Source organism: Diplotaxodon limnothrissa, linkage group LG5 (assembly GCF_057381915.1).
Source record: "Diplotaxodon limnothrissa isolate DT_005_m linkage group LG5, D_limnothrissa_male_GT1.1, whole genome shotgun sequence".
NCBI lineage: Eukaryota > Metazoa > Chordata > Actinopteri > Cichliformes > Cichlidae > Diplotaxodon > Diplotaxodon limnothrissa.
In genome coordinates this window covers 16829448-16846543 of record NC_140600.1, presented here as the reverse complement: position 1 = coordinate 16846543, position 17096 = coordinate 16829448, and the positions used below count along the sequence as shown (strand labels likewise).

At 39.4% G+C, this 17096-nt stretch overlaps 1 protein-coding gene across 2 annotated transcripts in view; it reads right to left on the bottom strand.

The window, feature by feature from the left end:
• Nucleotides 1–17096, bottom strand: part of cpne5b (copine Vb) — a 142435-nt gene that overhangs the window by 102981 nt on the left and 22358 nt on the right. For both annotated transcript variants that reach the window (XM_085353967.1, XM_085353966.1), the window contains exons 2-3: nucleotides 9040–9080; nucleotides 8656–8702 (exon numbers count right to left, since the gene is read on the bottom strand). In XM_085353967.1, the coding sequence (XP_085210093.1) occupies nucleotides 8656–8702; nucleotides 9040–9080 (88 nt within the window). The remainder of the gene's footprint in view (nucleotides 1–8655; nucleotides 8703–9039; nucleotides 9081–17096) is intronic.

Below are 17096 nucleotides of genomic sequence, written 5' to 3'. Positions count from 1 at the left end.
TTACAAATGCAGGGAAATATGCCAGAGAACAATTGACAAAGGCCCAGAAACTCCAAGTATATGCACAATCACTGGCCACTGTATTAGGTACACTTTACAAGTAATGGTTTGGACCCACTATAGCAGTCAGAACGGTCTTAATGCTTCACTTCAGCAAAGTGCTGGAAACATTCCCCACATATTTTGGTCCATATTAACATGATAGCATCACACAGTTGCTGCAGATTTGTCAGCTGCACATCCCTGATGTGAATCTCTCATTCCACCACACCCCAAAGGTGCTCTGCTGAACTGAGATCTGGTGAATGTGAGTACAGTGAAGTCATTGGCATGTTCAAGAAACCTGTTTAAGATGATTTGAGTTATTCTGATGGAAGCAGCCACTGGACGATGGACAGACTGTAGTCATAAAGGGATGGATGTGCCATTAAATGGTGCCTTATTTGGTACTAATGGGTCCAAAGTGAACCAGGAAAATATCCCCTACACCATTACACCAGCAGCAGCCTGAACTGTTGAAGCAAGGGAGGATGGATCCATGCTTTGAAGTTGTTTATACCAAATTCTAACCCCAGTCTTATATTGCCCCATTTAGGTAGCCTCAGTATGCTGTTCTGTCCTGTGTAACAGACATGGCACCAACCACGGTCTTCTGCTGCTGTACCCCATCTGTTTAAAGGTTCGACGTGTTGTGCATTCAAAGACATTCTCCTGGTTGTGGTTATTTTAGTTGCGACTGCCTTCCTGTTTGGCCATTCTCCCCTGACCACTGAGATCAACACTGGATATTCACCCCGAGGACAGCCTCTCACTGGATATTTAAAAATCTTTTTGGTCACCATTCTCTGTAAACCCTACAAATGGCCATGCGGGAAAATCCCAGTAGATCAACAGTTTGATAAATACTCAAATCAGCCCACCTGACACCAACAAACATGCCACATTCAAAGTTACTTCAGTCACATTTCTTCTCAGTTCTGATGCTCAAGTTGAACCTCGGAAAATCATCCTGTCTATATCTACATGCCTAAATGCATGGAGTTGCTCCCATGTGATTGCCTGATTAAAGAGTGTGCGTCAGTTAAAACCTCCACAGATTTATATTTAATAAAATAAAAATAAATAGTGAAGCCTTAAAGCACACATTGCCTCATTCGTGACTTTATACTAAGTCTGAGCCCTCTGGTGTTTGAACAAACATAAAAACAGTGGAGTCAGATGAGAGCAGTTAACACAAGAATGAAATTACCTCAAAATGGATTCAAGAAAACACACACACTGGAGATTGCACCACATTTCCTGTGTATACTGAGTCTACTCTGTACTGTACATGGCTGCATGTTTTTGATGTCACATTTAATGGTTTCCTGCCAGCACAGCTATAAACTGTTTGCGGTTTGAACATCTCAGCTTAGTCATAGTTATTTGCTGGTAATATCACCAGAACTTCACAAGATAAATCACATCTTACTTCTACATTTCTAAATTTGAGCCATGTGAGCATGCTCTGGGCCTGTAGGGCTCTTGTTATAGCTCAGAAAAAGACGTTATTGCTACATCTATTAAAGCCACACCTCCTGTGATAGGTTTAATATTCATTTCATCCTTATATCACAACAAGGAACAGCATTAATTGATTTGTAATGAGCGGCATTAATCATATTTTTTCTTAATTGATTTCCTTAATCAAATCCATCTTCATTCCTTCATGCCTAATATTACAATGATGCACAGATGTCAGAGGCAAGAATTCTTTCTTTTGTTAGAAAGATGAAAATTCAACCTGTGCTCAATAATGCAATAATGACATCGAGTCAGATGCGAATCGTATATAGACAAACTGTTTCCACAGACTACAACAGGTCTGCCTGTGAAATAGACACCATGAGGCAGAGGGCAAACGTGCTGTGTTGGTGTCATCAGCATCATAGCAGTCGAGAGGTGTTTGACCTTTAATGTGTAGGTAATGTTATGAAAACCAAACCGTGAAATTTAAGTGAAGAGAAGAATGTGTGGTTCCAGACATGGTTCAAAAACTTCTTTCCATCTAGAGTTTGTATAACACCACACTGGCCTTCTACTGCTGATTTTTTTGCATTAGTTGAAAATGTCAGTAAAGCGTTACCAAGTGCATCAAAATGTGACAAGGAGCAAGCGTCAGTATGTGATGAGTTCAGAATAAGAATATGTTGTAATATGTGCAAACTGTAGTATTTTTAGTGCAATAATGTTTATTTGTATGGGAATAAGCATGCAACTTCAACGAGTTCCACACAACATTCATAGCTTAAAGCAAATCTGCAACGGCCTTTTCAGAGTCACTCTTGTTTTCCACAGTCTCATAACTCACCAGAAAGTCTGTCGAAACTCTTCATAGAGGTAAACAGAACCTGTTTGCAAAGATTAATCTTCCCATAACATGGAATGCAGCTTTTGTGAGCGAGTGTGAGTAAACGATGACTTTGCACCAATAGAAAACTTCACTCTTCTGTGATATTGCACCACTGTCGAATCCCTCTTTCTAAAAATAGGAGGGCAGGACTACTGATATTGAATCTGTGTTCTGCCCTGAGTTTTTTTCCGAAGCACCCGGAGCTGTTGATGAGGTTGTGAGCACATGTTAGTAAAGAGGCGGGAGATTGCAAAAATGAGCACCATACGTGATTTCCCAGCTGAGTGGAAGAGACAATACCGTGCTGCAGAGTTCATTAGATACTGCTGGGCTGCTGGAGCTGGCTAATGAGAATCTGGCAGGAAGTCCCTGACCGGCACCCTCGACATTTACACACATAGACGCAAGGCAGCTGGCACGCATATACTTATGGCATCTGAACTCTTCGGTCCGCTGATGTAGAGACCGATAGTGTCTCGTGTTGAAAATGTGACCATGTCCCTAAGTCTCATTGCAAGTGATCATGGTGTTAAATTAAGAAATGGGCAAAGGAGAACAGTAATAAAACATGTATAATCCATTATTATCTTTTTGGCTTTTCTATCCCAAATATGGCTAAGAGTTAATTATGCTGACCATCATACTTTGCATAAACAACCTTTTTTTTCTTTTAACACACACAAATTGTCAGTGCAGATTTTTGCCATCTGAATGTGCTGTAGTTCTTTTTCTGTTCTTTGTGGCTCAGCAGACAGCAACACAGAGCTCATATAATGAGCATGTTGGAGTCAGTAGTGTGAATTAGTGTGAGATAGCTTTCTGTCTGTTTTGGCCTTCAGTGAAAAGCATTGGGGTGAGTTTAAAAAAGAAATCCCCAAGACAAAGAAAAGACACAGAAACACGAAGAATACTGAGCAGCTCCCCAGGACTGATAGAGAGTTTAGGGAGGAAGAGTAAAACAAGCAGCTGAAAACCATTTCTTCCACAATAAGTGCTGCATGGCTTCATGGGAAAACAACTCCCAAGGTTTGTTAGAGCTTCGAGCCACAGCTGTGATTGTGCGAAGTCTGGGTATATGTGTGCACATCAAACAAATTCTAAAACTCATGCACGCAGAAACAGGCATGTGCACCAACACACAAACGCACACTCATTCACATAGCAGGTAGTAGCAGATAATGTCAGACGGTGGGAAAAAATAATAGAAATCATCAATCTCCATTAGCTGTTCTCTGACTGGCTCACAGCATACAGTAATCACTCGGCAACTTTGCACCTCCATTGCTATGTTTTACTTGTTTATATATCCAACAGTCCTTCATTGTATGTATGTACTACATATAAGGTGCAACCATTCAGTTCAGCGACTCCACCTGTGAAAATAGATAAAAAATACAATTTAAATTTGGTCTATTTTCCCCTCATGTTTTCTCCCTTGCAGTGCAGCTCTCTGAGCAACGTTTGGTCCACAGGAAAATCAGAATGAGCCTTTCAGGGAGAGATCTGAAAGCAGTAAGTGGGCCAAAAGTAAACAAGGAGACAACCTGGAAGGGGAACTCCACCAGATTTAAGTAGGTTTTTTGTTTAGTTTTTTTTTTTTATTGGAGAGAGTTTCTTATCGTTAGGACTACGCCTTATATTCATCTAATGAACCTAAAAATAAGTTGATGTAATTAAGTGTTAACATTACAGGCAGCCGGATCAGGTCAGGGACGAGACCCTGCCCCAAGTGGAGGAGTTTAAGTATCTTGGGGTCTTGTTCACGAGTGATGGCAGAAGGGAGCGGGAGATCGACAGACGGATTGGTGCAGCGGCTGCAGTGATGCGGATGTTGTACCGGTCTGTTGTGGTGAAGAGAGTAGAGCCGGTGCTCCTCCACATCGAAAGGAGCCAGCTGAGGTGGTTCGGGCATCTGACAAGGATGTCCCCTGGACGCCTCCTAGGCGAGGTTTCCCGGGCATGTCCCACCGGGAGGAGGCCCCGGGGCAGACCCAAGACACGCTGGAGAGATTATATCTCTCGGCTGGCCTGGGAACGTCTTGGTGTTCCCCTGGATAAGCTGGAGGAGGTGGCTGGGGAGAGGGAGGTCTGGGCTTCTCTGCTTGGGCTGCTGCCCCTGCGACCCCGGATAAGCGGAAGAAAATGGATGGATGGTTGGATTACATTTAATAGGTCTTGTCTTGTGTTATATTGTAAGGAGAAGCAAATGGTTCACAAATATCCTTAATGTGACTGTGTTTGTATGGACATACTGTGGAAACTCAGTGAAGCTAGAGCTGAGACTTTTTGCAGCTGTGATTTTCTGGTATACGGTCTAATTACCCGAGGTACACTTACACAACGATTCCAGGAAGAAGTGTATTTCTAAGAGTGCTCTCAATTTGGGCTGTATTAGTCAGTAATACCTCAAATTGTTCGACAGTATGTTTGTGCCTGGTAAACATCTCCTATGACCTTTTCAGACTTGGTTTTGGATACTAGAGTCCATATTCAGGTTTATTTTCTCCATTGTTTTGGATGGGGAGTCATTATTGAAGGTCACTTAGTTGTTTTTAAAACAATAACCACTGGAGCAATAAAAAGCACTGAATCATCTTGAGCATAAAATCAACCTAAAAGTATCCTACAACTAAATCCGGAGCACTTTAATGTACTGTAGAGGATAATGAGTGCACAACGAAGAGAATCAAGTCTACACATAACTTATCTATGCACTAGTCTGTTGTATAAAGTGATGTGCATACTCTTCATCAAGAATGACCTGTATTAGCATGGCAGGCATAATGCAGTGTGCACCAAATACCGGAGGAGATGGAAATAATCGTCAAACGTGGCCCCACCGGTGTGCTAGAGGGCCCTGTCAGAAAGCATTATTTAGCAGTCCCTGGTGAGTCACCTGTTTTAGCTTTGCTTGTTCAATCGGAGGCGCTCAGTGTCGCTCACACAGCATCACCTGGAGCCGCTCCAACACATACAACTGGACAATATGACTGTGGATGCGATGGTTCATGTCCGCAAGGAGAGGGCTGATTTAAATGTTTCCTGGTGAACAACTGCAAAGCTCTCCAGCGAGTAGTGCGGTGCTCTGAACGGATAATTGGAGGTGAGCTTCCCTCCCTCCAAGACATCTACAGGAAGCGGTGCCTGAGGAAAGCGGGGAGGATCATCAAGGACTCCAGTCACCCCAGCCATAAACTGTTCAGACTGCTTCCATCAGGAAGGAGGTTCTGCAGCATCCGGTCCCGTACCAGCAGACTGAGAGACAGCTTTTTCCATCAGGCCATCAGACTGCTGAACACGTCATAGACACCTCAGCTTCACTACTGGAACTTCAACATTATGCACTCCACACTGTATATAAATGCCACTTGTTTTGCACATATTCAACTCTGTATATTTTATATATTTTATTATTATTATTATTATTATTATTTTATTTTATTTTTTTACTATTTAATTTGTAAAAATGTGTATACACACACACACACACACGTAGGAAAATATTTAGTATACACATCCAGAAATGCATACACTATTATATATTGTACATATATTTATTAGTTTCAGGTTGGCCATTCTTGTATTTTGCTCGTTTGTGTTGTTGTGTTTGCACATCTCTGTTGCTTGTGGGGCTCGCACACAAGAATTTCACTCGCATGTGCTGTGCCAGTGTGCCTGCACATGTGATGTGACAATAAAAAGTGATTTGATTTGATTTGATTTGAACAGCAGAAGATGGAGTGCAATCTGAAGTGAAAATAAACTGAAGTGAAATGCTCATTATATTAATTACATTTTGTGTATTTGATTGGATTAGAAGGCATTCAAACTGAAAAAACAAAGAAGTGGATGGCAAAGGGACCTTTACTGTGCATATGCAAATGCATATGCGCTTAGGATTTACACATATGCATACACATTTTCACACCCAAAGAGCAGGGCTGTCAGCAATAATTCAGCTACCTTTGAATTAATCCCACACAGCCATCTGTTGGGAGTGAGTAAACATAAGAGCAGCAGATGAGTGTATAAATAAAACAGCCATATACCATATAAATAAACAAATTACATTAAATTATCATGTATTGAAAATATCTGTGCCCATTTGGACAATGAGCAGTGTTTGATGAGGAATCAATCAAACTGTGCACGTCCAGCCTTGGAGGGGATGCAAGTGAAATCACGGCTGTGGCACTGGGAACATAGCTGTAAATTAATATCATGCTATACTCATCACGTTACAGTTCCATTTTTAATGACTTTCTTTTTTCATTGCTGTCTTGGTTGATAGTTTTTAATATTTTTGTTGCCTGTTTGTATTACAGAACATTAAAATCGACTATCTAGTGCAGGAGTGGGCAATTCCAGGCCTCAAGGGCCGGTGTCCTGCAGGTTTTAGATCTCACCTTGGGTCAACACACCTGAATCACATGATTAGTTCGTTACCAGGCCTCTGGAGAACTGCAGGAGCTAATTTAGCCATTTAGATCAGCTGTGTTGGTTCAAGGACACATCTAAAACCTGCAGGACGCCCTCGAGGCCTGGAGTTGCCCACCCCTGATCTAGTGTCAAACTCTATTTATCTTCGCAAGGTTTGGACCAGACGTTCTCTAACGGGAATAGTTTTTAAAGCAAAACTCACTTTTGATTTATGATTTTTTGATTTAATGACTTTAATTTATTGTAAGCCAAACATGTATTCTCACTTACAGCATATTTGCTGTGTTTTTACACTAAAGAATTGCGCTAGCAATACTCTATAATTTTCAGATATGTGCATACACAGTACAGTGTATTGCATTACGAATTTATTAGACCAGCATCCGATGTAAGGTTTATGGCACAGCTGCTCCAAATTAAAACTTTTTTATGTTTCTGCAATGGTTTATCCACCAGCATGCACCAGCTCTTTAATCAAAATGTATTTTTTCTTATGCTAAATTACAATTACTGTTGTTATCTATAAATGTACATCACAAAAAATAAGAATGGGGGGGGGGGGGGCTCTCGTTTTCTTGAATAATCTATAAGAGAATCTGAAATTGTTATTGCAGTTGTTACCTGGTTATGAAGGGTGAGTGTAGGTCTGATTTAAAGGATTGAGGAGAGATTCTCTTGTTCAGTGTGACTGCTTCTGAAGTTCATGTCCAGTGTCACCTGTATTTATTTCTTTACTTGTGCTTATAGTTGTTGCAATTTCTGCTGCCCCTTCAGCCAGATATCTCTTGGAAAAATAGAGTTTCAATCACAATGACACTCTTTAACTTGACAAATAAAAGATATTTATATACAAAAATATTTACCATGCCCGTGACAAATTTATTACAGGCTTAGTTCATAAACAGTACACTGTATATATTTTAATTTGGTCTTGCAGTCAGCATTTATTGCAATAGGACAAAAATTCTATTAAAATAAACTACAATGGCCACGTTCGATTTAATCGAAAGCAGCAGCTTGGCCCATTTCTGTTAATAGTTTTTGGATACAAATGGAGGTCTGTGAAACATCAACGGGCCACATACACATGCACTTGTATCTACTTAAAACTGTTCATCTTAACAACAGGAAAGATGCTGAATATTGTCAACTACATCCTTTTGAGTTAAATTGCTATTATTATTATTATTATTATTATTATTATCATTATTACCTTCATTATGTGCCACATTTGGGAATTTCTTCCATAATAAACATTCTGATGTCAGCTGCTTATCAGTATTTGCAAAGACATAAAGGTAAAGAGTTTGGCTTCAATACTTTATTTAACACTTTACTTCACATATTTATTTTGTATCATTATGTGTTTTGCTAATTCCACCTGCAATCCAAATAATTAGGTTTCATTAACTGGACAAACAGACAGAAGGGTGAGATGACAAGTAGAGAGCTGATGGTAATGCCGCATAAACCAAACAAGCCTCACTAAGATGTGGATTAACGAATCTGCAGCGTGCTGTTTAGTCCCCAAAATGTCAGCATATTGATCATTATGGTGTGAGGGTTTTTGTTGTTGGTTGAAGTCTCCAATTAGGGAATATTTCCTTGGCATTTTAAGACGACTGATGCTTGAACAAGTTTAATGAATTGTCAAAAAACACTCACAGAGAAAAAGGGGGAAAGAAAACCATGAGCTGAATGTCTTAACTGGAGTGCCACCACTCCACCCCTGTGCACACAGAGAGCAAGGCCAGAACTTAATTGGACACGCTGTATGTTCTTTCTTTTTTGATTTGTGTGTGCATGTTCGTGTGTACACTCACCTCTCTCCACTGTTTGGTTTCAACACCTTGTGTATAGAGCACGCACACTGTGAAAAAGTGCCAGGGAGGGACATAAAAAGAGGAAATTTGGTGAAAGAAAGAGAAAACAAGAACCAGGGGGGGAGAGAGAGGAAGAAAAGAGAGTGAGAATTAGAAAAATGGAGGCAAATTCCAAATGGGAAATCAATGTGAGGGTTTTAGCTCCAGTGCAGTGAACAAACAGCCACAGCACACTGAGGGGGGAAAAAAAAGATTTCCCAAACTACAAGGCAACATATCGATAAAAAACACACAGAGGAGAAGTAGAGAACGACCACAACCAGAAGCAGGCGTAGAAAAATAATAAAGTACCATAAATAGGAGAAGTCTTTACAAAATACTCACTTGGATCTGACTTTGAGAATGTGTCTTTATCCAGCAGATTTCTGGAAAAGGAAGAGAAGAAAAAAGCAACAACTGTTACTCATGCTGACAGCTTGACATGAGTCACTTATACTCAGCTATGTTCTAATATTTATGTGCACATACGGTATATTCTTGTCATGTTTAAGATGATACAATTTTTTTAACCAGAAGCCCACTTGAGAAGTGCAGAGCCTTATCTGACAATTTTACAGAAAGTGATCTGATCTGCTGATTCAGATCACTGTGAGTTTTGTGCGCTCTTCATTTTGTGCCTTGGTTTTCTGGTTTTCCCTTTTTTCCTTTCTTCGGGTATCTAGTTTGAGCTTTTGTCACATTGTAGTCTCTGGGGACTTTTTTTGTTGCATCACATTTCATCTGTCTCTCTCAGCCTCCACTCGTCCCCCTCTCACTGCAGATTCACATCAAACATGCAAAACTCCTCTCTGATGAGAGACTATCAAGAATTTCCTCTCATCGTCACGGCGATTTTTCACCACCACTCCCGGCATCAAAGCCATGATACCTTGCAAATAATTAGATATCAAATTAGATGCAAGCCAGCATTAACACAAGAAGGAAAACAATAAGCCACCCCACATTTAACATCAATGTTTCATAGTGGCGTCTGTTCTCATGTCAGCTATGTTCATTCATTCAAGTCAAAACGTTGGATTCTTTAAGGGGATAAACCCCAGGTCCTAGTAATGTAGATTTTTAGCATGTTTTGAGATCAGATTTAGGGTAAATGGCATTAACATTGTCACCGTTATAGGGCAGTCAAAGTGGTAGAAAACACTGAAAGATGGGTGTTGTGAGGTACATTCATATTAGAGCAGGAGCAAAAGCACTGCCCATATCAGGGATCAGGATAAAGGGTCCAAAGCAGGATAGCGACGCAGAGATTGGGAACACAAAACAGAAAAAAAAAACACCAAGTATGATGAGCAGGAGCACAACAGAAAAACAGGAGACAAAGGTGGGAACAGGACAGAAAACAAACACAAACTTAACTAATGAGGGTGAGTCACCGAAAACAGCAGAAGGTAAAACAAGAACAAGGCTTTAAATGTAAAACAGAAAGTAAAAAAAGGCAAATAACTAACACTGAGACACGAGGACTAATATAAACATGGTGATAGAGACAAGAAACAGGCGAACTAGAAGCACAAAGAAACAGCACACTAACAAAGGTAACAGGGAGCGAAAGAACACAAATACTCAAAAGTCTATTACAGTGAGGGAGCCGTGGCAGCGGGGAGGGAGCACAAAAGGTATGCGACCCTAGCTTACTTCATAGTGACTGATAAGACCCACTCATGAAGCAAACATGGGCGCCTGCAGCACTGCAGAACATTTGTGTCCCCCATCAGCCAATGAGAATAACTACACAATCTCTGTTAAGTTATTGTTTATGCCTTTCACAAAGAAATCCAACCATGTTTAATAATTTTTTGGCTTCACCATCTACCACTTTTCGTTTTTACCTGAAGCACCATGTGTAGTGTATGCTGGTTTTTTATTATTATCCCCTATGAGGAATACAATGTAGAACCATTGGTCACTAATCAACAATTCTACTACTTGTATTATTTATTTGGGATAACGCAGTCAGTAATTGTGGGGTCACCTCATTATATAGTGTCGTTACACGATGCTCACTAAAAAATCTAATAGGAAGCAGTGGATGATTCCTAACAAACCCTCGTTGCTGTAGCCTACGCTCTGTCTGTTGCTACCGTCTTCTGCTCTTCGGCTCTGGCAAACCATTTATTGTCAGTTAACATAAAACACAGGGGAACAGATTAAAAACTTCTGGCGTTTTGTGAACTTCAGAGAGATCTACCTGATGGCCTTAATCAGCACTGAGTGAGCTTGTTTGTCAAACCCTCTAATAGACATTCATTTGTATGTAAAAGACTCTTACTCTAGCTTTAGAAATGAAAAGTTCACTAAGAGTGCAAGGTTATTTTCACATTTACAATCCCTACGTTTGCAAATGTGATTGCATGTGAAGCCTTTGACATGCACAAACAAACATGCTCTTTCATTCATTCCCAGGCAATGAAATCAACTGGCTAGCGGGGATATCAAAACTGAAAATTGTTGGGTTGGATTTTGCACAATGGCAGCCTGATTGCTAACAAGTCTCCGTGTTTACTCATCTCATTTGCTCATCCCTATCTCTGCCCTCCCACCTTACCTCTTACTTTGTAATGGCACGTAGCGTTCAACCTCACACGTTTACATCTGTCATATTAAAGAACAAAGACTTGATGAATCGTGGATTTTGATTGGTAATAGAACTTGACCACAGTTTGGGGCTTTAAAATATGACAGATTTTTTTTAACCGTGCATTGTGCAGTGTATTTCATTTCAAGACTAATGTATTTATTAACAACTGCCACCTCTGGCACCTCGTCCCAGCAGATGTAATTACAGACGTTTTCCTATTATAGATCACAATGTAAGAATCCCCTTAAACTCAAGTCTGATGAGGGCCTGCCACACTGATTTACAGCAAAGGTTGCAGACACAAAATTACAGGCTTGTATTTGACTGGAAAGAGCGCATAAAGGTAATTGTCAAGGATCTTGTTCATTCCTTGTTTCTCCACCTACTGTACAGGTCCCACTACATCTTCCAGCGTCCTTCACGTAACATCTGTAAAGTATTGTTTTTAAAGCTTTTTACTTTTTCTACTTTCCCTACACCCTCACATGTGACAGGAATTAATGTCTCAGTCAAGGCTTAACCATACTACACATGTACAACACACTAGTACATCAAACGTCCTTTAAGGAATGTCTTCAAATACTATAAAGGTATTTTATCTTGGTTTGTTTGAATACATCTCTGACAGATGAAGTTATGTTTGTAAATGTTTACACACTCAAATCATTCTTTTCCCTCATAAACATGGAACAATAATTCTGAGTAAAACGCAACTGGAAGATAATCAGATCAAAGCTTCATTTATTCAAATAATTTATCACTAAGGAGGACACGTTTGGTGTGAACTGACTGTATAAAAATCAAGTAGCTTCCATGTGACCAGTTTCCATTAAATTTAACCTGTTACATTGTAATTACATGTTACTAAATTGCATGCAACCTTTAAAGGTAATTCATTTCCTTAAAGTCAACATTTTGGCCATTTAGGCATGAATCCATACTACCTGGTTACTTAAAATGGGCTATTTGAAATATCAACACGAGCAACACAAAAAGCAGAAGTTTGACGAGTATAGAAGTAGTGTTAATCACATTTTTCTCTCAGGCCTTCATGTGGTTTCAGATCTTTGATCTTTAATTTAGAAACCATTAGTCTCAAACCATGCGGGGCCTTTCACTGTGCTATCATTTGTGATTTGCTAAAATCACAAACGAAATCACACAACAATAATTCATCCAAACACTAATGGGCTCAGAGATGTACAGGAGTCTTTTATCTGAGATAATAGAGTGCAATTAAACACTATTTGACTCCGGACAGAGAGGTGTTCTCGTCTTTTGAAGTGTGTGCTGCACGAAGGCCAGCGCGTGCTTTTGAGCAAACATCCTTTGGGAACATAAAACTGGAGCTGGCATAAAGTGATTGACAGTGAGCTCGTGCCAGTAAATCTTTATATTAATTATTTGCCTGCTTTTGTGTGTGTGTGCTTTCCTCTTAGCTTTTTCCACCCTGTCTCTCCTGATCTATTCCCGCCTGATTTTAATGCATTTTTTTATGAATTTGACTTTCTCTAACTTAATCTCTCCCCCCGTGTTTCGAGTGTTGTGTCACACCTCCATCAAGTCTGACCTTTTCATAATGTTTGCCAGAGGCTGCTATGTTCCTTGCTCTATTACCCTTCACGTTTCCTCTTGCTCGCTTGGTCACGACAGCGACACGAGAGCCTTCACTCGAGATGACAAAGCCTGTTGTCTCCTCTGATTCTCGCTTCTGTTTCTTTCTCGTTTCATTTTCTTCTGCAATTTCTGCTGCCTTCCACCTGAAGCTGTGCTCTTTCATCCACACTAATCTGTTTTGATTTTTCCTCTGTTCCCGTATTTTCTCTCCCTCCTTTAAGAGCTTTCAAGAGCACACCGATAAGAAAAAGAAACACATAAAGTCCTGAAATGTTTTGTTTTTTATCTTACATTTAGGTTAGAAAGACATTCTGAGCTACAATACTCTGTGTTTGTAAAAATGTCTTTGGGTGAAGTATTGCAGTCTAATGTCCCTGAAATGCCTACATCTCAGTCTAAATAACCAATAAAAACCATATTTGATACCAAAAAAGGCAATATAATTAAATTAGCAATTCACCGTTTAAAAATTCTGCCCTGCTTCAACTCCAGTTGCAGAGAAATGAGGAAATTTGAAAAAAAAAAACACCTAGCTATTTTCAGATAACAATGCTTGTATGCAAAACTGTCCCAGGAATGCATTGTTAATAATAATTGGATGCTTTGTTCAGTTTAATTTATTCAGCCCTTATCCAAATACATATTTAGTTACATCTGGACCCTTTCCATCCACCACCTCACCATAACAACCCTCAATAGTACATTAGCACACAGCAAGCAATCACATTTATTTATGCTTCATTGTCGTTGTTGTTTGAATGGGAGGCCTCTAGCAAATTACTCTGGCAATCTTACACGTAATAAATGTTGTAAACTTCTGAAACTCTGGGACCACTAAAAATATTATCGGTACAGGTGTAAACGTGAGCCGGTACAAACTGATCAGAAGTTGGTTTTACTGACTTTGTAAGCCGGGGAGAGAAGACAAAGGGTTTTGCACACAGTTTGTCACAAGTTTTGATTTTTGTGAATGGCCACGTTTAACAAGTGCATCACCAGCACATGTCAAATTACCGAAGCAGTTTAGGCATTGGTGTGTAGTTAAGTCCATGGACTGGGTACTAGCATGTAAATGATACATGAAACTGTGACAGGCATCATGCTATTAGTAGAGATGGCACGATACCACTTTTTTATGTCCAATACCGACATCATAATTTTGGATATCTGCCAATACCGATATAAATCCGATTTAGTGCATTTTAGAATCAGTAAAACTGTTTGTTTTTTTTTTTTTATATTTTGCTGCTTTCAGTGTAAAGTAACTCCAGACCACCGACAGGTCTCGCATGCCACAGCCGCTCTATCCATCCCTAGCTATTGCTGATACTAACTAATCAACTGGTGACTTTCATGGAGACTATAAACCGCAACTATGATACCTGTAAAATAAATGTCATGTAAACACAGACTTTCTTTCTCTTCACTGTTTCATTCTAGTTACTGTCTGTGTATCAGCGAGCTTATTATTTTCTCTTTTTGTTCAAGAAAAAAGAGGTGGCAGAGGTCGCCATTGTTCTAACATATTTGATACTTTCAAAACTGAATAAAGATCGGGTTACCTGTTCATTATTTATTCCATTTTTTATTTAGAGCTGTTAATGTGTTACAATGTTTTTAACCTCTGTAGCGTCACATTGTAGGAAAAAACATTGTGTTAAGTGTAAAGGTTGATAAAGGTTGAGCTTTTCTACAGTCTTTGAGAGTCTGATAAAATAAATTAAACAAAGCAGGTCTGTCTGTGTTAAAGAGTATTATTAGCTTTGCCAAGGAGGTTATGCTTTTGGGAGCATTTCTGTGCGTTTCATTCTGTCTGTAGACACAATAGCTCAAAAGGTTATTGGTGGATTATGATAAAACTTCGTAGGGTTGTAGCGTGGGCTCACGCAAACGATCCAGTAAAATTTGGTTTACATCCAACAAGGTCTTGAAGGTCAACTTAATGATTTACTGATCAAAAATTGATAACTTAGCCTTAGAAACTATGAGAAAGTACTGTATGAAGATTTAAATACCATACAACATTTGACCTCTGACCTCTCTATATCAAGGTCAAAAGATTGATCTGAAGGTCAAAATGATAGTGAAGTTATTCATGTCTAGCTATTTACAAATGAATACCTATTACCCTTTAAGTACTCCTACATAATGTTTATATAATCAAAGTAAACATGATACCCTTATCAGATTTTCTCTGACGTTTAAAGAGAACAAAGAAAAAAATGCATGTACACAAAAATAAATATTATACAATTAAAAGTTAATGATGCCCAGAGATGGAGCCCTGAGTGCTCCTTGTTATTTCCTATTGTTGTCTTGATGCAGGACATTTTGGAATAATGCAAACACTATTCATCAAAGAAACAGCAAAGCAAAAAGTGTTTCACTTTTTTTTAACTGTGGACATCACTCTGTTATAACTTTGTTTGAATCTGGGTTACTCAAAGTTACCAACCAATCATGCAGGAATCTCACCAGGAAATAGTTTTTCCTCCCCTTTAACCTCACATCCCTAATGTAGTTTATGTCATTCCCACTCACTGATCCAAAATGAATCCACTTGTATCATTTCCTATATCCTCCTCTATATCGCTGTCATTTCCACCTCCTGTTTATCTCTCGGTGGTTTATTATCCTTCTAATGGTCTCTCCATTATCTCTTATCGTAAATACAGCCCCAAACTGCTTTCATCCCCATGCAACTGCAGTTCTTTCCCCAAGCAGTCAATCAAGGTATATATTTTAGTTGTGACCTGTAGTCAGATTAAATCACTCCATCCAAGTCGGCTATTACAAGCCGGTGGGCACAGGTTCAAATGTGAAAAACTGCAGCTGAGTGCATCACAGGGCAAATGTGAGGAAAACATTTATGGATTAATAGCAAAAAAAAAAATGTTTACAGTTTTGATGATATAGTTGTGGTGCTGTGATGCGGTAAAACATTTTTTGGCACTGTGTTATCAAAATGCTGCAGTTATGTAGATTCAATCTACATCTGCAATCATTCTGGCTATCCTATAAGGCCAACTGAAGAATCCGTTCAGGTCCTATAAATCAGTGTTTTAATTTTAGCTTTTTATGAGAAGCCATCTTTTACAGTCATAGCATTCAAGGCGTAAAGACTGGTGGTGAATAAAGCACACAATACACACAGGATATCTGTAATCTAACAGACAATGACTGAAACAGCATCTGCCACTCTATAAACTATGTTGCTATGAATATCAATTGATACAATCTGTTCATTTAAACTCAGTACGTCTTCGTTGTGTCTTGAGGGAGTACATCATTTTGCTTCTGCTTGAAGCAGAAAAGTTGCTGTGAATCACATGTAGGGGTCCTCTGGGAGTAGCATTGTCATATTTTCAGATAAATAATTGTTGGAGAAGATAGGATTTTTGCACTTTGGGGTCCACTAAATGTAGAGCATGACAGGCAAGCAATATATGCTACTATGATGAAATGCTTACTGATATACAGGTTTAATCTCTAGGTAGCACATTAGGTATGATGTGGATGTTAATTATCTTTTTCTTAACTGATCCGCATTTCTGCTATCACTGGCACAAGCTACACTCACTGACCACTTTATTGGGTACACCTTTTCAGCTGCTCATTAGTCCAAGTTTCACCCAATCAGATCCAGACAGTCAGTGTATTTAGGCCTCGATATCGAGAAGATCGCTTCAGCTTCAAACCGTGCATCACAATATGGAAGAAAGGTGATGTACTTTGAATGTGGCATTGTTGTTGGTGCTAGATGGGCTGGTCTGAGTATTTCAGAAACTTTTAATATACTGGGATGCAACCATCTTTAGGATTTACAGAAAACGGTCCACAAAACACAAAAATCAAGTGAGCAGCATTTTTCTGGGAGAAGAATGGCTTGTTAATGCCAGAGGTCGGAAAAGAATGGCTAGACTGCCTTAAGCTGAGAGGAAGACAACAGTAACTCAAATAAGCACTTGTTACAACCAAGATATGCAAAAGAGCATCTCTGAATGCAAATGTTAAACCTTGAAGCAGATGGACTATAGCAGCTAAGACCAAATTTAGGTGGTGATCCTGTCAGCTATGAACTGAAAACTGAAGCTGCAATTTGCATGGACAAGTTGGACAATAGAAAACTGGAAAGAATGTCCTGGTCTGATGAGTCTCAACTTCAGCTGCAACATTTGGATTGTAG